This window comes from Sycon ciliatum, chromosome 4, assembly GCF_964019385.1.
Source record: "Sycon ciliatum chromosome 4, ocSycCili1.1, whole genome shotgun sequence".
NCBI classification, from domain to species: Eukaryota; Metazoa; Porifera; class Calcarea; order Leucosolenida; family Sycettidae; genus Sycon; species Sycon ciliatum.
Genome location: NC_088646.1, coordinates 24,856,872 through 24,877,589, shown reverse-complemented (window position 1 = coordinate 24,877,589; position 20,718 = coordinate 24,856,872). Strand labels below are relative to the sequence as shown.

The 20,718-nt window shown below is 49.3% G+C and overlaps 1 protein-coding gene across 1 annotated transcript; it reads right to left on the bottom strand.

The window, feature by feature from the left end:
- Positions 1-54: 54 nt before the first annotated feature.
- Positions 55-20,445, bottom strand: LOC135815220 (uncharacterized). Its single transcript, XM_065328485.1, has 10 exons — positions 19,958-20,445; positions 15,997-16,234; positions 10,870-13,439; positions 9,490-9,996; positions 8,578-8,607; positions 7,430-7,864; positions 5,505-5,957; positions 2,937-4,208; positions 1,980-2,085; positions 55-1,150 (listed from the first exon to the last, which is right to left on the bottom strand). The coding sequence occupies exons 1-10, from the start codon at positions 19,971-19,973 to the stop codon at positions 376-378; spliced, it is 6,402 nt and encodes a 2,133-aa protein (XP_065184557.1). The 5' UTR covers positions 19,974-20,445; the 3' UTR covers positions 55-375.
- Between the last annotated feature and the right edge of the window lie 273 nt (positions 20,446-20,718).

Here is a 20,718-nt window from a genome sequence, read left to right as displayed (position 1 = left end):
TGAGTCTGTAATAAGTCGGTTAAGTCAATTCTACTTCAGTACTTGTGAATGCACACACAATGCTAGCATACTGGTCAGAGTCCATAGCTCCCTCTTTGATGGGTCATTGGCTTCTTGTAGAGAAACCTAGGTGCAGCGTAACAAGTGCTACAAGTTCCGCACAGGAGTTGGCCATGTTTCAAGCAGCAGATGCAGGTAATCCATCTCTTAACTTCAATATACGCAAGCGAGGGAAAATCACTTTAGTGAAGAAGAAGCAAGCATAGGATAAATTGTTCAGGCCGATGACGCTGCAATCATCACTGATTGCGGTGCATAGCTTGCACACCAGCTGGCAATAAGCAGTGACATCGGCACAGTGCATGAACCAGGGGGCTATGTCATCAGCGTCGAGTCATAGTAGTCTGATCCGGCCGTACTTTCCTTCCATGTCCCCGGTCTCTGCTGGCCGTGCCCGGTGGCATGCTTGGTATTGCTAGCCGACGGTGGAGCATTCGGCCGCTGGTAGTCAGTATGTTCCGCTTGCTGCTGACTATGCAATACCGGTTGGTAATGATCACGTTTTGGCTGACCAGCATGATGGCCAGACAGGGGCTGATAGTCACTAGCGGTTGTTCTCTGCACAGGCTGGTACCCTCCTCCGCGTTGTTGTTGCTTGGAGGTGACTGGTGGTACCTGCGATGGTATCGGTGGCTGGTAGTCACTCTCCGACACACCAGTGCTAGAATTTATCCGTCCATAGCCTGTGTCCTGCACGGCATAGACACCACCAGCTGACAGCTGTTGATACTCTTGCTCTCGCTGTTGGCTGACACTCAATGGTTGATATACGTCACCCGAGGCACCATTTCTCTTAGCCGCAGAATTCGCTTTTAGTGAAAGCGGCTGGTAGTCTTGATTCAATCGTGTGCTGCTATCAATACGCCGATAGTCATCACCATCGTGTGTATAATCCTCAGCGACCTGATTTCCATCGGACACAGCATACTGGTTGGTAGCGCCATGGTCCTGGCTGTGTCCTTCGTAGGTGTACGTCCGCGTGTCGCTAGGACTCGGTCTCGCCAAATCCCCTTCCATTCCAAACGCTTTGTTGTTAACGACTACACTGGGATTGGTGTCTGTGTGGATGTCCAGCGACTTTGATCTGTGCCTGGTAATAGTAACCATACAAACATTCAAACAAACAGTCAACCCCATGAATAACAACAGCTCGGCAATAACAACAACTCGCGACCAACAACACTGTCTTTAGACCGAGTAACCAATTCACCACATACTTTCCATACTTTCCATACTTTCCATACTTTCCATACTTTCCATACTTTCCACCATGCGGATATCGACAACTTGTGATTACTCAAGGAACAACACTTTTCCGGCATGGCCGATCGAGGGCAGTTACTAGTATTTGCAAGGTTGACTGCACTTCTCTTGTGATCAGTGTTTGCACAATCAAGCCGGTTTGCCGGAGCTTTCTACACGTAGCATAGGAATTGCTTGCAAGTATTGGTACCCAGCAGAGAACGGTGTGTTCACCGGAAGCATCCGTATTAATCAGGTTTTTACTTTAACATGGTGCGACAGCATACTAGCTTCATTTGCGTGAGATAATTGCATCTTAAACTCATACCCCAACCTGGCTAATCGTGTGTTGCTTGCCTCATCTCTTGTTACAGTAACTATAGCTGTTGAAGACAACGATTCATGCTTCACGCAATCATGTACCTGATAGCACTACACTATAAAAGGCACACACTAATGAGTAATGGTAAACAAACACAACGACTGTCATTATGACATCATACTGGACAAACACTATGTCATTCTGACAGCATACTGAACAGTCAGTATGACATCATACTGGACATGCACTATGCCACTATGACATCATGCATAACAGTGGCAAACTGAACCCACTGCCTTTCTGAAGCAGTTCACAGCCCCTGTAGTGCTCAGTGCCACTGCTATGCAGCTCTTACCTGCACTTCAGACGAACAAGCAGAATGATGATAATCAGCATCAGGAGGCAACCAGCTGCTATACTTGGTACCACGATGGCAAGATTGAGAGAGGAAGAAGCAACACCTGAACATGAGAAGACGAGGAAGCATGGCATAGGTATGATGGCACCCTGCACGTCCGATCATCTACCTAACCAACTAGTCAGTTCAAGTAGGCCCGGGGCCGTCCATTGTTCTCACCATTTTATCACGACTGGATAAAACAACGGTGAGGGTGGGGTACAGTGACCTGCACCATCCGGTACATACTTTATCGAGTCCTACATGGATACCCAATCTGCGGACAGAACTGTTTCGTCCTTTGTGGACTCATCAGCGCAGCAGAGAGGAAATGAGGCCGAACCTGATAGGAATGAAACATAAATTTTCCAAAGCTAGATTTAGACCAGGCCAGAGTGTACCTTGCCAGAGTGCTCAAACTGACAAGTTACGGATATTGAAACGACTTCCCTATGTGCATGGTTTTGAAGAGGAGGAGGAAGGGCTTGGCGGTCTCCGCACTACTCTACATTTGTTTGGTTGCGTCAAATGGCGACATTTTCAGACGGCCCCATGGTGCTACTGGCACTACTAGTACTACTGGTACTCCATCATGATATATACTGGCCAGCTAGCCAGGATAAATGGTGAGTTTGATGTCCTAAGCAGGGCCATGTACACACACACACACACACACACACACACACACACACACACACACACACACACACACACACACAGTGACACACACACACACACACACACACACACACGCACACACACACAATATGCTGTTGCAATGCCCCACAGGCAATTATGAACTTATGATAAAGTCTTCATCTTCACTGACTCTTGGTATAATACCAACCCCGAATTGTAGCTGTGTGCACTACATGCATATCCCAGTAAATACTAAACACGGTAGAGGCATTGTACCTTCACTACTGGTCACTGTGGTGCTGGCTTCTGACAGTGAAGAGGTGCTGGAGCGTGCTGTTGCCGTTGTCTGCTGTGCCATGCTCTGCTCTTGACTTGACACTGGTTGTTGTGAGGGAGTGACTGTGCCCACTTGCACCGTGGGAAGAGTGGTAGGTTGTGCTTGCGAAGTGATGGGTGCACTTGTTGTAGCTGGCACAACCAGGGTTGAGCTTTCAGGGGAAGATAATGCCAGTGATGATGCTTGCTGAGTACCCGTCGTCCCCTGCTGGACTGTGCCTAGAGTGCTGGATTGGGCCGGTGTTTCGGTGGTGGCACTGGCTGGGACTGACTGCGATGACGTTACCTGCCGTGTGTCCGCCGTAGTGGCAACATGAGCGGTGGGTGGCAGTGTGGTAGACCGAGTGGACTGAGTCGCTGACTCGATGCTAGTTACACTGGCCGGCGACGGCAATGATGATGATGATGATGACGGTGTTTGTTGTGTGTTGGTTGCCATAGTAACAGTCAGCTGATTTACAGTTCCGCTAGCTTTGGTCGTGGATTGCATAGTGTTGGTTGGTTGGGTCTGTGTGTTAGTGGTCATACCAGTAGACAGCGCGGCTGTAGCTGTTCCAACATCCGTAGTGTTTGCTGAAGTGATAGGTAAACTGGTCTTGGATGTCACTGGAGGCACTGCGGCAGGGGTACCGGTAGCTGAAGATGTCCCCGCTAGCGTTGTCACTGTTCCTTGAGCCGTTCCAGGTGTTGTGATGAGCGACGATTGAGTGGTGAGCTGCTGTCCAGTACCATTGGGTTCCTTTTCGGTAGTGCTGGCTGGCGGTGTGGAAACGTTTGTCTGTGCAGCACTAAGCGCAGTTTGGCTGACTGGTTGAGTCCCGGGTGTTGGCTGGGGTGTGCTGCTAGGAGCTTGCGGCGTTGCTTGTGTTCCACTGAGCGGGGTTTGAGAGATTGGTTGTGCTGCAGTGAGTGTGGTTTGAGGTGCTGAAGGAGTTGTGATAGGTAGGGTCTGAGCGATTGGCGTTGTTGCAGGGAGAGAAGTTTGAGACGTTGGTTGTTGTGTACTTGTACTTACACTGGTAGATTGAGATGCACTTTCAGATGTACTCGACGGTCCAGTGGTGGCAGATGAAGTAGTGGCTTGGGCAGTGGGCTGGACTGAGCTTGGCACTAACTGCGATGACATTGAAGTAGCGGTAGCAGGATTCGTATGTGGTGACGCCATTTCAGTTGCGGTGCTTACTGTTGGACTGGTCGCATGAGAAACAGCACCTATAGAGGGCACGAACATCGTGAAACCCAAAGCACACATCACCGGCTGCATATCGTGAAACCCAAAGCACACATCACCGGCTGCATATCGTGAAACCCAAAGCACACATCACCGGCTGCATATCGTGAAACCCAAAGCACACATCACCGGCTGCATATCGTGAAACCCAAAGCACACATCACCGGCTGCCTGAACATGAAGACAGCAACACGGCAAAGGTACAGCCAAGTCTCTCTCTCTCTCTCTCTCTCTCTCTCTCTCTCTCTCCTCTCTCTCTCTCTCTCTCTCTCTCTCTCTCTCTTTCTCTCTCTCTTTCTCTTTCTCTTTCTCTCTCTCTCTCTCTCTCTCTCTCTCTCTCTCTCTCTCTCTCTCTCTCTCTCTCTCTCTCTTTTATTGTTTCTCTTTTTCTCTCTATTTAATTTGAACTAGCGTACGCGCTTCACTGCATTGCTTTGTACTTCATTCCAGACTGATAGCATGTGATTTCTTGCTCCATGACCACGAAATGGCGCCTGGCCCGCTTTCGCCATTTTTGCTTGCCTGTTGTGCCCTTCCGGACAATAGATCTTGCTTCAGCAACTTCAGCAGCACTTCCCCACCATCTGCATCCCTCGCCATCTTTCACACAGTTATACACCACTACCCCGGCAATAACGGTCTCTCGGCCATTTCCCGGGGCCAGGCCCATCTTCAGGAAATTATTCCTGAAGATGGGCCTGGCCTGAAAATTTGGATTCTATTTAATTAATTATTTTTGGAAGAATTTGTAGCCGAGAGACCGTTTTTGGGTAGTGGTGTATAACTGTGTGTTGGCTACAGTGGAGTGTGCACATCCTTAGGAAGGCATCCATCCCTTTCAACCTCATTAAAACACTGTCATTATTAATCGGGACCACTCTCACAACTGGTGTATCTTGCCAGTTGCTGCGGCTCTGCCTTGAACTACTTTGAAGTGTATTATTGCATCCTTTTAGCATTGCAGCTCTACTTTGAGCTAACAGCAGATCCATTTTGAGCTTACAGCCGCTCTACTTCGACTCTGAGCTACCAGCTTTGAGCTTCACATTTTTGAAACCAGCACTCCTCAATCGAAAGATGCCTCGGTTGTTGATTTGCTTGTGTGAGGGAAGGGGCTACTAGTGGCCAGATTTTAACACCAGTTGCCTGGCAATTCGCTTTGGCATGAACAGATTCCAATCAGACCCCTGTCTCTTTCCAAGGTGAAAAGCTCTGCAAATGTAGCACTATTCTGGCAGTTTGCCATACATTTCTTTGATGACACTACATGTACTTACCCAGTTGGTACTGGCAGATGTACGGCCTCAGCGGACTGCATGTGCCTGTCACCCAGCCGTTATTAAACGCCGATCTTGTCGTACACGTACGCATGTGGACGCAATTTTTCGAGGACTGATCGTCTCCACACGCCCAAGGCAGGTAGCTGGTTGGCGCGCCCGACAACCACTGGAATTTGAAGTTAACACGCCGCAGGCCAATCCACCATTCGCATTGTCCAGGAGGAAGACCCACGGGTGGACTGGTCATAATGTGATTCTGAAGAACCGTCAGAATTGACACGTCATAAATCTCCACCAGTGACGCATTCTGCCCGTGCGCCGAGCACTCTGTCTTCGCACCGCCCCAGTTACGGGCCACGCTGGCGTTGAACAGATAGCAGATCTGCTTGTACTCAAACCACTCCGCCCTGCAGCCTCCCTGCTGAAGTTGTGGTGGCCAGAAAGATGCATCTACGGAAATGTCAACATTAGAGCAGGCATCAAGAACACATTGTATTCACCATAAGGCAAGCACGCATTAGAAGACCCTGTGTTTAGTCACCATACAGTAAGCATGGTCTCTGCAGAACATAGGGCCCACATATCCAGGCAGGAATGTTCCTATTTTGCTGTCGGGAAACAGGCTGAGCTTTTGGGGTTCAGCCGGTGCTAACTCCAAATCGATGGTGTTTCTTAAAGCTATGTGCTTTCACAGTCACTATTATTGTGCAAAGCTGGACATTAGTCTACGGCGCTACCTTGCTCTGAAGCTTATCTACTTACTGCAATGAGGAAAATATGTGAAAGAAGTTTGAAGAAAAGCTTTTCAGTCAGTGTCATTCCTATTCGTCAGTCTCGCCTTTCTTTGGCAATGCGTTCTGCAAAGAATGAGCTTACTACAGAGAACATGGCATAGCTGGTCAGAGTGGCCTACTTCGAAGTAGTAGGTGTGTGATAGTGTGTGATAGCGTAACATAGTGTGCAATCATGCACTGCTCTGCAGATGAACTGGAATGCTATGGTCGTCGGTGTAGCTGCAAAGTTTTTCCTGAAGTAAATTGTAGAAAAGAAAAAGGACCAAGGAACTACAAGCTACGCTATAATGTCCACTAACACCACCAGTTACTAAACAATCAGCTCATGCGATAACATTGCACGACATTGACCGACGGTACTGACGTTCTACAACTAACTGGCTAACAGCTCCAGCACATCTTGGATGCGCACTCCAACAGCCTTCCAACTTGGAAGGTTCTAAGCTATAGAAATTAATCCTTGGCTCTCCATCCGAGTCCATTCCTGAAGTAAATTGTCTAATGGTTATCTGCAGCGTTTGGTGTATTTCCTGGTGCACCTTTTTCCAGGCTCTCGCCATCAACTACTGAAGTACACTACAATACACACAGTACTACACTATCGTCGTTACTGTGCACTTCCTACTTAGAATACACCGTTGAAGGGTGTACAACAACACATAGTGCTGTATTAGGACAGCAGACTCAGCGGAGGGCGTTCAGGTTGGTAGCACTCTCTGCAGCTCGGGGATCAACGGATTTGTAGTACAGTCGAATGTCACTTATCCGGTCGCCAGTTATCCGACAAGCCCGGGAGTGGTATTTTTATGACTCTCAACAGTAAAATTCTATTTTTTTTGTATAATTATTTTTCGGTGTAATATGCATTGACTTGAAGTAGATGTGGTCTAGTATTCTAACATGTATGTGTACATGGAGCAATTCATGAATATGCATGAGTATATTTGGGGTTTGTGTACATAAATCAGTGAAATCCAGCCATATATGCACATAAAAAATGATATCAGTTATCCAACATGCCTGATTCCCGAAGTGGTCGGATAAGTGACATTCGACTGTACTGTATTGCTAGTGATTACTGTGTACTCACTAGCACCACCACAATAAACCGTTGAAGGGTGCTCTCACCTTGGCGCGGCGGTCTCATCTCACAGATGTAGCTGCCAGTCCGGCTGCTACTGTCACTAGTCAGTACCTGAAACCAACTGTCAGCAATTGATTTATCGTCGACAGCCACTTGCCCCAGGGCGGTGTTGACAATGTCATTTTTGTTTGAGTCAGAACACTGCCATGACCGGAAGACGGCTGCTGAGCCATCGCGCCACCTGAAGTTGCCACCAGACTCGTACAAGCCCATCCAATAGAACGTGACATGAAAGCTGTCGGCCTTAATGAGCGGTGTCAGGATCTGCTGCTCGGCAAAGTCGTTGATGGAAATGAGCTCCGCTCCAGTGGTGAAGCATTGAGCTGCCGCATCATCGTGGGTGAGTGCAGGCACTCCTGCTGGCCGTGTGCGATAACAGTGACTGTTGTATTTGGTCCATCCAGTGCTGCACGAAAGATCTGCACCAAGCAAAGCCATACAGTGCACAAGAATTCTCAAATGATGCACGTGGACATGAAATATTCAGGCAAAGCCAAAATGGCACTTCTCTCCTTTTTCTCTCTATCCATCCATCGATCAATGCATCTACATATTGTCGATCCATCCATCCATCCATCCGCAAATTCACACAGAGGTGGGCATCATTACTGGATCAATGCTCGGTGCACAAATTATAGACATGCCACCCCCTCCCCTCTCCTCTTGTGTAGTACTGTACTATTACAGCAGCTACAGCGATCACCGCAGCTACAGCGATCACCGCAGCTACAGCGATCACCGCAGCTACAGCGATCACCGCAGCTACAGCGATCACCGCAGCTACAGCGATCACCGCAGCTACAGCGATCACCGCAGCTACAGCGATCACCGCAGCTACAGCGATCACCGCAGCTACAGCGATCACCGCAGCTACAGCGATCACCGCAGCTACAGCGATCACCGCAGCTACAGCGATCACCGCAGCTACAGCGATCACCGCAGCTACAGCGATCACCGCAGCTACAGCGATCACCGCAGCTACAGCGATCACCGCAGCTACAGCGATCACCGCAGCTACAGCGATCACCGCAGCTACAGCGATCACCGCAGCTACAGCGATCACCGCAGCTACAGCGATCACCGCAGCTACAGCGTGTCGTTACATTTGCTTTCAATGGTAATGGGCACTTACTTGTACATGTTTTCACTGCAAGTGGCTCCACTGTCCACCACGGTGCCGACATGTTTAGAATGGGTAAACACACAAACACACACACACACACACACACACACACACGCACGCACGCACGCACGCACGCACACACACACACAAACATACATATAATTATACACACATATACACACACAATGCACCAATGCGTCACCAAGAAAGTTCACATAATTAGGAAAAGTCTCCTATTCGTAGCCGTAGTAGGCTATTACCACTATTATTCTGCAATGGCAGAAACATGGGACGTTTCATTTCATGGTAAAATGATACTCTTATCAGGAAAATCCTTGGTACTACACCTTCGGAAAGACCCAAAGCTAGCTGTCACATGCGGCATCCTAATATTCAGGTACATTTACAATACGTTCTTGAGGTTCAGCACAGGCCCATTCAACTCATTCTAGGCCATGACGATTCCCATGTCTTGTTAGTGAAGAATGAAATTGCCTACTCGTGAAAGCTCTTGGCATGCCCTTACAAGGCTCCACACAGCTACCTACTGAAGAATTTTTTCTTGCCTGGTTTCCCGTGTACCACTCACTAGTACATGTCCTGAGGTGGATGAAGATTTTTTGATTTGTTATTATCGCAGCTGTTCGATGCCACCATAATGTATGATAACTGATGATGGCTCCTGGCCGAAAATTTGATTGAGAATTATTGTAATTAGCGAAGAGACCACTTGGATTGAAGATGGTGTGTGTGTAACGTTTTCCATTTAATGTATGAGGAGTCTAAATAAAAAGTAAAAAAACACAGACTGATCGACAAACAGGCATAGGAGGAGGAGGAGGAGGAGGAGGAGGAGGAAGAGGAGGAGGAGGAGGAGGAGGAAGAGGAGGAGGAGGAAGAGGAGGAAGAGAGTGTACTGACCATCAGAGTAAGGTGGCTCAATGCAGATGAAGCGATGACTTGTCTCTGTACAGCTCCTCTGAACCAATCTGGAAGATCCATCCACCGAGCTAGTGTAGTTCTTCTCCAGGACAAAGCAAGGCTGACACGCTGGGGTCCGAGGCGACGGCTGCAGCGGAAGCGGCAACTGCTCCGGGCATGAGCCATCATCCCACTCTGTCTGCGTGTAGGCATGCAGCATGTTGCTACTGGAGCAGCTTGGCTCCTTCAGCCCGACGTAGAACGTGGCGGACGCCGGGGTGCCTTTGATCATGGCGCGAGTCAGCTGCAGCATTTTGTTGACAAACACTGCTGTGCTGTTGCTTGTTATGGAGGCCAAGAAGCCGCCGCGACAAGCGCAGGCACCGACCCCAGCCTGGTAAGCGCCGGGTGAAGGGCCGCTGGTGACCTCCGGGTAATAGCACCTACCCATGTGTTCGTAAGCACCAAACCGGCAACTGCCCTGCTGTACAGTTGTATCGCTGGATACTGAGACAACATACAGACAAGCAGCGGGGTTTCAGAGACACAATCACATCATCCCCGATTCCTCCATGGTCATGCAAACCATTCCCATTCACGTTTAGGCCCTCATCAGACAACGTACATAGAAAATCCAGTACAAAATCACATAAAACCTAAAAGGCAACATTTTTCCATGCCTGCTTTCAGACTACACATTTTACATGCAATATACAGGCAACCTTTGACCCTACGAAATTGCGCATGGGGCCTGGGATGTGTGAAAGCAGCGGACAGTCGTACCCGGGTACAAAGTTCGTACAACTGCCTGGTGAAAGTACGATAATGCAGGAAAGTTGCCTTGTACAAGGGTTGGCACCCTGCCTGAAAGGATTGGGCAGCTTTTTAGGCTTCCTGCCAGATTCTTGTTGTTGTCCTGGAAACTTCTATGTAAATGTGACTTATAGGTTGTTTTGTACCTAGTCTGAAGAGGGCCTTAGCGCATCCTACAATTTAAATGATCAGCTTCTCAAAATCAGTCTGGGCCAGCACTTTCAGGCATTGTGCTGGGCATATGCGGAGGACACAGATGCATTTACAAGCCCCAGGTTGCTGCTGCTGCTGCTGATGATGCTACAGCATGATGTGCCTGATTAGCAATGCATTCGGGAACGCCTTGCTTTAGATCACAATTTTAGTACATATCTGCTTATTTTTTTTCTCAGTTTTCTTTTCTTTTTGACTTCTTATTCTTTTCCTTGCTAGCCGTGGTTGGCTATAAAAACCCTGCAATCGCCACGAAAATTTGTCATTGGCTGCCCCAGCCATGTATTGCTTGGAATAAAACTAAACTAAAGCTAAACTAATACGTATCCTGTACAGTTTTGTCACCTCCCTTACCCTTTGATGGCAGAACGCTTAGCGCGCTGGCAGATGTGCACGAGTATGAGTGTGCGCTGACCGCCAGTTGCAAGAGACTTCCACCAGCGTCATTCACGATGAGACCATACCGTTGAATGCTGCTACCAGTGTTGGCCACTTGCTCCTGTATGCTGGAGCTATTCTGGAGCCACAGTACACCTGTGCGACGCACAACTATGGAGCTATTCTTACCCAGGGTGAGGGATGTGTTGCTTAGTCTCATGCAGGCAACGCCGAGCTTAATGGAGCATAGATCAGCCGGCGTAGAACGCGTCTGGCATACATTCTCGGGAAATCGTATCCGGAAAGAGGTCTGCGGGTAAAAGCGGATGACGCTGACGTCTGATGTTTGACAGCCCCAGAGGGTGTTAGTGGCACCAAGCTGAACTGTGATTCCCGACACACGAGCCGAGACCTCAAACTTGTAATTGACCACAAAGGATTGGTTTGTACTTGGCTTGGGCGGCAGACGTATTAAGTCAAGGCGTATCTCGTGCTGCCGTTTCGAGAGGTTTGGAACCGTGACGGTGCCAGAAATATTCGCACGGACATCAGTATTACAGCCGTCGCTTGTCTGCGACCCATCACCACAGAATGTCACCAAAACATGGCCATCAAACCAGAATCGAACAATGGAATAGGACCACGTGAATGTAAAGACATAGTCACCGGCGAAGTGGCTGAAGAAGCGTGTTGTGTGCCTTACAGCATAGTTCTCTGTGAATGACAAATGATCTGTGCTTGATGCTATGCCAGCACTGCTAAACAGAACAGGTGCACGGCCGTAATGCTCAGAATTATGACTGCAACTCGTCTCCAGAGTGGAGTAGTCGGCCAAAGTTGTCGGATCGTCAAAAGCCTCCGGCAAGCGATACGTGCCGGCACCAAGGGAAGTTTTGTTGTAGAAACCCTGGATCATGGCAGGCGGAGTGAGCACTGCCGTTGGCAGCAAGTGTCGGTATTGGAAATACTCGATTATGCAGCCACCTCTTCTCGCGGCAGAAGAACCGTCAATCTCCAACGTCACAGTGGCATTGAGCAGCGATTTAGTGTGATTCGTTGCGAGCACTGCACCTTGCCGGAGTTTTACCGTTGACCCCTGACCTTCAATGGTCCCACCTTTCCATGTCAGTTGATGGGATACTATCAGGGAGGCAGTTGTCCGGAGAAGAATTCCATCACCAAGAGCTGCAGTGGAGTCTACGAACAAGTCCTTGACCTGTAGACTAGCACCTGCGATAACCAGCCGAGACTTGAGGTACAACTGGCTCTGGAAATCCACGACCGGTATGAGACCATCGATGGAAGCCGGGACCTCGAGCAGCGCTCCACGTCCCACTGCAACCTGTCTTTTGATATCCGTGTTGTGGTCACCACTTAACATCATGTGCCAGTTATCTCCCACGAATACGTAGCCAAGAGAGGAGATAAGCTGAGAGTGGACGGTGAAGCTGGTAGTGAACTGCACTGGCGCACTGATCAGCCGCAAGACGCCGTGTTCATCCATGTCCAACGCGGTCTTCACGTCGACAGTTGTCACCCCGCTTGGCATGGGCATGATCCGCCACTGCGCCGGACCGCGACTGGTGAATGCGTCGATGGTCAAGTTCCAGAATGACGAGTGCACGGCGATGGTGATGAGCACTGGCTGCTGAAAATTATACTCTATTGTCTGAGTGGCTGGATCCGTTATGTCCTCCCACCAGCGTGTAGTTGTGCTGCTGCTGAAGGAGTACGTGGAATTGACTACCGGTGGACCAAATACTCTCCAGCTGCCAAATAATAATTGCAGTTTGCTGGGCATCACGTTGATGTTGGTGAAGTAGAACACGACAGAGCCAGCGGCGTGCAGTCCGCCGGACAGCAGAGTCCACGTGGGCAGACTGGCGTCTTGATCGCTGCTCAGCACAGCGGGGATAAACTCCAGCTGACCAGCAACAGTGATGTATGTCTGCAGCGTACAGCTTGAAGCACAGGCAAGTCTTGCAGTGCCGTCGACAATCAAGTCATATCCATCCTCCGACCCCGACTGCATCCAATTGGGCACGAAGCTATGCAGCAGGGCGCCAGGTAAAACCCGAATGGTTCCATCCACACTTTGTACACTGGTTCCGTGCCACGAAGCATTGCCTGCTATGGAAAGTACAACAGATGTCAACACCTTTGTGTGAGTAGCTTCCCTTCTACCATTGAAGGCTGTCATTTGTCTGGTCACCAGCACGGTTGGAAAGGCGGTGAACAATTGGCTGCGAAGCAATCTCCCCGACCATTTAAGGTCCTTAGCTATCACATTAATGGTGTTGCTGCTGCTGGTGGTGTTAGCTCCATAGCGAAACGTCCACGTTTTGGAGTGGATTTCAAGCAGGTTTGTAACATGAAGGGTTGCCGTAGTTTTTGTGTTGAAAATGAACAGCAGCGTTGACTTGTCAACCCTGTCACTTCGCCCAAAGGCAAGGTTGGCTAACGTGATGTGCCCGTCAATGAACCACTCAATCGTGAAAGCCTTATCAGGACTGTTGGGGACGATGAAAGTATCATTTTCTTTGGGCCTGCACGACGAGAGGAATACACACACAGCAAATAGTTCTTATCAATCACACCACCGCCACTCCACAATGTGCTCTCGGCCGACACACTTCATTTGCTCATCACCACCTAGACAGGACAATTCTGTTCAGTAATTTTAAAATATTTGACACTCCGGTCCAGACGGCTGTTTTGCTCCAACAAAGCAGTAGCTTATCGATGGACGTAGTGCGTAATGGATGATTCAGGTGCATGAATGCTATATAGGGTACAACTGGCACACTTGCGCATTGTCTACCTAGAAGTATGGCATGCCCAATGAAACTGAGGTGCTAACAGGTGATAGCAGACAGTTCTAACAGAGGTGATGATGACAGCACCAGCATTACTCGGACATGCATGGCACACAGCGCTTAGAATGATGCAGGGATAGGGGGAGCTACGGACCCGGGTTTTTTTTGCCTGCTGCGATGGGCAGTCACATGCTTTAGGGGCTGTATGGCCTCATGCATCTGCCACATGGTCGGGAGCCCCTTTTTCAGCATATTGCTGCCGGCTGTGTTGATTTGGGCAGGGGGGGGGGGGGGGGGGGGGCCTTTGCCAGTAGGCCATTTGGGGAATGGTTTGTTGCTAAGCTTTTGCAGCGTTCAATCTTGCACTTCAATTGAGTGTTTATTTACAGTAAAACCTGTCTCTGATAAGGCGACCACCTGTCCAAGAGGACCACTACAACCAGGACCCGGGGATGTTATTTCCAGTCAAATGACCCTGGATAAGAAGACCGCCTGTGCACGGGGACCACATTTGTAAGGTCCCTTGAGCGGTCGACTTAGACAGGTTTCACTGTATAGCCAAATTTGGGTTGTCTTTTGGCTTTGGGGTCTTACTTTATGATTTCACACAATTGGCGTTGGGAATAAACCCGTTTTCAAAGGAATGGTGCAAAAAGAAATTAACAGACGGTGAGAGTTACTATTAGTACTAGCTACATATAAAGAAGCCTTGCTTGGTAGTTAACATGTTTTTCGATTTTGACAGCATGCTACAAGGCGAGGACGCGAACCGCCTGGGTTTTCCCAATAGGGTTCAAATGGCCCGCGCAAGACCGGGACTCTGCCAACCGGGTTATGGTTGTAGTCAGGAGCACTATGCGTCCTCGCCTTGTAACATGCTGTCAAAATCGACAAACATAGTACTAGCTAGTAGGTACACCGTGACACAGATAGGGGAATAATGGCAGGTTAGTGGTTGTACTGGTCCCAGTGACAAGACCGTTGAAGGCCAGGTAAATGAAAGCTAACTAGTTAGACAACCCCTTGTATTAAAATAAGGCCTGGTCTGATACTAGTCGGTTTGGGCCGGGAAATGGTCGGAACGGGGGCATAACCGGCATTATAATTTTACGCCGGCCAAAACCGGCCAATACATTTTTTTTATTTCCTGGCCAAAACCGACTTTGACCACGGAGCGCCAATGCAGCACTAGCTCCTGGAGATGCAGCTTACAGTGAAATCACATATGCATAGGAGGGGCTTTGGAAGGGGTGCGACCATAGGACGGAGCGGGCTGTGAAGGGGTAATAATCATCATGCCTGTATCGAGGGGCTTTGGAAGTGGTGCGACCAAAGGACGGAGCGGGCTGTGAAGGGGTAATAATCATCCTGTATCAGTGCGTATGTATTACTTTGAGTACCTGCACTTGACGTACTGGAGAACAATGACGCGTGCAAGTACTAAGTACTAGCATGTGTCAGCCATGCAGCTCCGCACTGCATCCTGCAGTGTTCACATGCAGATGTGAATCTACCAAGCTAGCTAGCGAGAGGTGCTGTGGCACGTGCAGGTCGCACGGGTGCAAGGATTGGCGGCCAGACCGGTTATTCTGTGGTGAAGGGTCACAGGCCTGAAAATTAGGGGGTTCGGAAGCCCCCCCCCCCCCCCCCCCCCCGAAATCCCCTCCTAACTAGAGGTAAAGTGCACCCGTGAACATCCCAGTGTTTGCAGTTCTAGGTCTGAACATCCCAGTGTTTGCAGTTCTAGGTCTGAACATCCCAGTGTTTGCAGTTCTAGGCCTGCACGGCGCCCTGCATGGCATACTGGATCCACTCGATCGGATTTCATTGAGCAGCACTGTACATTGCACCCAAGCCAATCAAATGGGCTCCACTATCGACAATCAAAGTTTTGCGTTGAAAAACTGTATGCATGGCTCTCTGGAGATACATGTGCATGACCATGCAGCCAACTCTCTACTGCCCTGGACAGTGTGTCAGTGCATGTTACTCTCTACTGCCCTGGACAGTGTGTCAGTGCATGTTGTGTGTGTCAACTCTCTACTGCCCTGGTCAGTGTGTCAGTGCATGTTGTGCCAACTCTCTACTGCAATGGACAGTGTGTCAGTGCATGTTGTGTGTTAACTCTCTACTGCCCTGGACAGTGTGTCAGTGCATGTTGTGTGTGTCAACTCTCTACTGCCCTGGACAGTGTGTCAGTGCATGTTGTGCTCAGAGTTGTCTTCAGGCCACGGGACGCCTTGAGAACGCATACATCCGATGAGACCCCGGTGACCGATATGCTTACGTGCAGTCTGACGGTCCAGTCACATTCCAGTTTGAGCAGTTGTTGAACTGTTGGGTTCCGGACAAGTCTCCCATCCATCCCAACACACGACACTGTCCACTACCAAACTGTATCACCAAGATGAGGAGAAGTGCAAGCAACGCACCAGCCTGGGCCGACGGACATCGCTGACCTTGCTGTGGCCTCCGGCGGCAGTGTTGTATTGCACACCCACACACTGGGTAATTAGTGTGGCCATCTGGGCAAAGAACACACGTAAGCACACACATACACACGCAGTGACAAATGTCGAGTCGAGACACTGCTGGCCAGTTTTTATACTTGTGGCTCGTGTAGTGCAAAGCGCCAATATCACCCCACATGAACCAGCGCGAGCAGAATGCATCCGCTCGGACCGCATCCACCAGGCTTTCCATTTTCAGCAGCCAATATTATGATAGCTGTGCCCTACGCCGAGTTCCAGGTCCGTGGATTCCTGGTTGTGGAACACTGGGCCAAACAGGCGTATACAGTCTGCGTGCTCCAGATCCAGAAATCGAACACGAGTCCTCTGTGGGATTAGGCGCTGCCACTCACGTAAGATTTCGCCAATCTGTAGTGCACCGCGCACAGTTGGCAGTTCGTGTAAAGCACTGTCGGCATATGCAGCTTCAGCAGGAAGAGTTTCATTCACTCCATAGCTGTCCATGCTATGCTTGCAGCGCACACGATAGTACAGTGTAGTCCGTCACCAGTGTGACAGTATGATTGTGGTGGCCGACGCCGCACTGTTCCCCGCGCTTCTCGTGCACATCGACCAGGCTGCCAAAGTCACTATCCGGCAGATTATGACGGAGCAGCCGAGGCAAAATTGCATGGGCAGCGGCCAAAACTTGAAGCTGCTCGTGAAGCCGTGGCGTCACGCGTGCTCAAACAGAGCAGCGACAAAGCTGAACGTGGAGTGAAAGGAGTGACTTGTCCGCCACCACCGAAGCAGCAGCCGCAGCAGCAGTCGAACACGGCCGGTGGTGGTGGCGGCAAGGGTGATGATGGTTCGTGCGAATGGCTGGAACGCACACCATTGACCATTTGACACCCATCGCCGGAGGCGATGATAGCGATGCTACAGCAGAAGCCATAGCAACTTGTGCTGGGATTGCACCATTCAACAGCACACACACACACACACGCACACACACACACGCACACGCACACACACACACACACACACACACACACACACACACACACTGAGACGCACACACGCATACCTGAACACGACCTTGCCAGGTATAACTTAAGGCCACATGCCAAACTATAGCCATGTTAAGCACTTGCTGCTACAAACTGACTCAAAGCAAGTTGTGTGTCATTATACAGTTGCGCTCAGGGACATGACTCTACCATTCTGAGCCTAGACGCAAACATCAGTCAAAATCAAGATGATTATAGTCACGCACTCGCGATAAGTCGCGCACTTTTGCAATTTGGAGGGCATATACTTTTGTATACGTATACTATTGTGTAAGTTGCGCACTCGCGATAAGTCACACATTTTTGTCTTCAAGACTGCGACTTATCGCCAGTAGATTGTACTTTAAGTACGTAGATACGTATCAGTCAGCATCTATGTATCAACCTGACGCTCACTCATACTGCTAAGATCAGCACTTTTAACCAGGGGTATTTTACTAGTCCCTTAAAAAAAGTTTTACTGGTGTACTTTAGGATAATTTATAATGTTCCCACGGTATAGTGAAATGCTGGTGATAATAGACTTTGCCGGTGTGAAGCTTGGCAGCCGTTGTTGACCTTGCCACTGTGGTCTCCTCTGGCTCAACATGAACTAGTGAACATCAAAGTGTATCAGACTATCAGTCACCACCTACAAGAAACAGCGAAGAGGCTTCCCACCACCTGTACGTGCCAGTCTGTTATCAGTGACTTATCACCTATCAGGTCCAATATCAATCTGCCTGTGAGTCTCTCTGTGAGTCACTTTATGCAGTTCTGCAGTCACCAGGAGGCTGCCATTTTGACACTTTGAAGCAATGTGATGTGCAACCTGGGAGTCTTTACGCTTTGTACGACTCGCTGTGTGCAACTCGTGACCAGTTGTCATGATTAGAAAGTGCACTGCTACATGTGCCACTCCTTCTTACAGCCAACTGCAGCGGGTTACCCCCGGTATGGTGTAGGCTGTTATGCTGCGAGTACCCACCTCTTCCCCCGCCCCACATAATATAATTACCATCAGGGACATAGCTTGCACATCCAGTGCTGCCAAATAATTTTCGCCCAAAATCGGACACCCTTCACCGCCACATGGTGCGAATTTTTCTCCTTGGCAAATTTTTTACAGAGAATTCAAAATATCGCCTAAAACACCATGAAAATTTGCTTCGTTGCCATGGTAACCCCAGAGTTGTCATGAATTTTGTAATGATGAGTGTGGTCGCACACTGACTCTGTACAGACTGTCAGTGTACATGCCATCCAGCCTGATCCAGGCATGTTACTTTGCACTTCCACAGCCAAGCGCTAGCCTTTTTAGAAGCAAATGTACAGTGATTTGTGCCTTCAGTTGCGCTGAAAAGTGAAAGTACAGGACTTCTGCATAGGAAAGTAATGATCTCCGACATTTTGGCTGCTTTTCGGACGTTTCCCTTTTCGGACCGGTTTTCGGAAGAGCCTTCAAAAATCGGACACTGTCCGAAAAATCGGACGGTTTGGCAGCACTGCACATCTGTGGTGTGCTGACTACATGTATGTGCCAGAGCACATCTGTGGTACGGCGACTATGTACCACTGGCAACCTCATAGCCGACAGTCTGCATATTTTAACTATGCAGTCGTGAGTTGCCTTCGGGAACGGACACGATAATTTATTTTTATTTTAGTACCTATGACGGCCATTTACCAGTGCGGTGACCGGATCGCGCTGGCTACACATGACCTACGTGTGTAGTGCCGCCGGATCATTATGAACTACACTTTTCAAACTCCAGTCTTGTACTTGACTAGGTGTAATCTGCACGGTGGCGAATTGCAAGGGTAGGTGGCCGGTTGTGGTGCCATTCCAAGCAGCCGTTTGCGAAGAAAATCAATAGCGGAAATCGTGCAAAGGCCTAGTTCTAGTGTTATTTTTAAATACATGTATAACCAACAGACCTCCCACATAAAATTTGCCTCATCTCACATCCATTAATCCGCCCCACTTGCCAATGCCTCGTTATTCATCACCATGATCACAGCTCCGGGTCCGGGGTTAGATGGAGTTTCACATATTCCGTGATCACGTCGGTGCCCTTTTCCAACCCAATAGCCGGGGGCCGGAGGGGGGGGGGGGGGAGGGGAGGGAGGGGCAGAACAAACTGAACTTTTTTGGTGACACACAGCGAGAAGACTGATTGCGATGGATATCAAAGTCGGATATGCATGGTTGAGTCCAGGTTCTTTTCCTTGTGGCGTTTCTCAAGGACGACCTGAGCGATAGATGGTCAGTCAGGCCATCCCCCCCCACACACACACACAGCCCGATGTCTGAGATGCAGCGTCAGACTGGTTTGCCAGTCTACAAAGTACAAAGTACAAAGTCGTATCAACTCAATACTGTGCCCTGGGGTCAATAGTGATGAGTCGGTGACCAGCGCATGCTCTACTTTCTACCATGCGCCCTGCAAACTCTACACAGTACACTACTGTAGACACACACACACACGCACCATTGGACGCCCATCGCCGGAGGCGATGATAGCGATGCTACAGCAGAAGCCATAGCAGCTTGTGCTGGGATTGCACCATTCGACAACTTGCAAAGCTGAAGAATTGACCGCCACTATTCAGCCTGGTCTACACCACACAGCTATGAAGTGGCTTTTTCTGGCCAGTGAATCCCTACTTTTTGGTCTTTTTCATTTTTTTACACACACACACACACACCATGTACCCCCCCCCCCCACACACACACACCAGCACTTACCAATCGTTTGCTTCATTCTCAAGCTGAGCACTGGAAACACCAGCGACCCTGCCACCTGCCACCAGAGGAGACCCTGAGATGTTGATCAATGGCTGCAGGGTGCAGTGGTCACCAGGGGACTTTTCCATTCATTGCCAAACCGCGATGAATCTTCCACGAAGCTTCGAAGCACGCGTCATCGCTAGTTGAGAGGGTGAGAAATGACACCCGCTCACGGTGGAATCGGTACGAGTCTCGTACAGCTCTACGGACTGTGGCCAAGAAGGTTCGATCGAGGACGACTTGCTACGATAGATGGTATTTTTCAGCCGCTACACCTCGTTGCTAATCGCAAACTATTCCTTCCCTGGCAGGTGTCCTATTCTTCGTGTTAGTTCTCCTTCTCTGCTCACTAGTGCTAGTAGTAGATCTACTACTAGCACTGTGTGATTCCCATTCTAACTGTACAGAAATGGAGACCCCCTCGATAGGCCTAAACAGTAAACGGCCTCTGAGATCTGATCTGGGGAATCCTTGAAATAATATTATAATTATACAAATTATACAAATCAGGGAGTCGATCGTATAAACGTCTCCCTGATACAAATAATAAACAAACTCCAGTCTCCATGCTCATGAGTCATGGCTGCACTATGTCAGTATGACTGTATACAGCAGTACAGCTAGCTGGGTACCGGGTAGGGTCGCTTTGAAGAATGGCAGAGCTGACCGTCGGTCACCATGGTCACGGTCTCTGAGCGTGGGTGGCTCCATGATCCAGG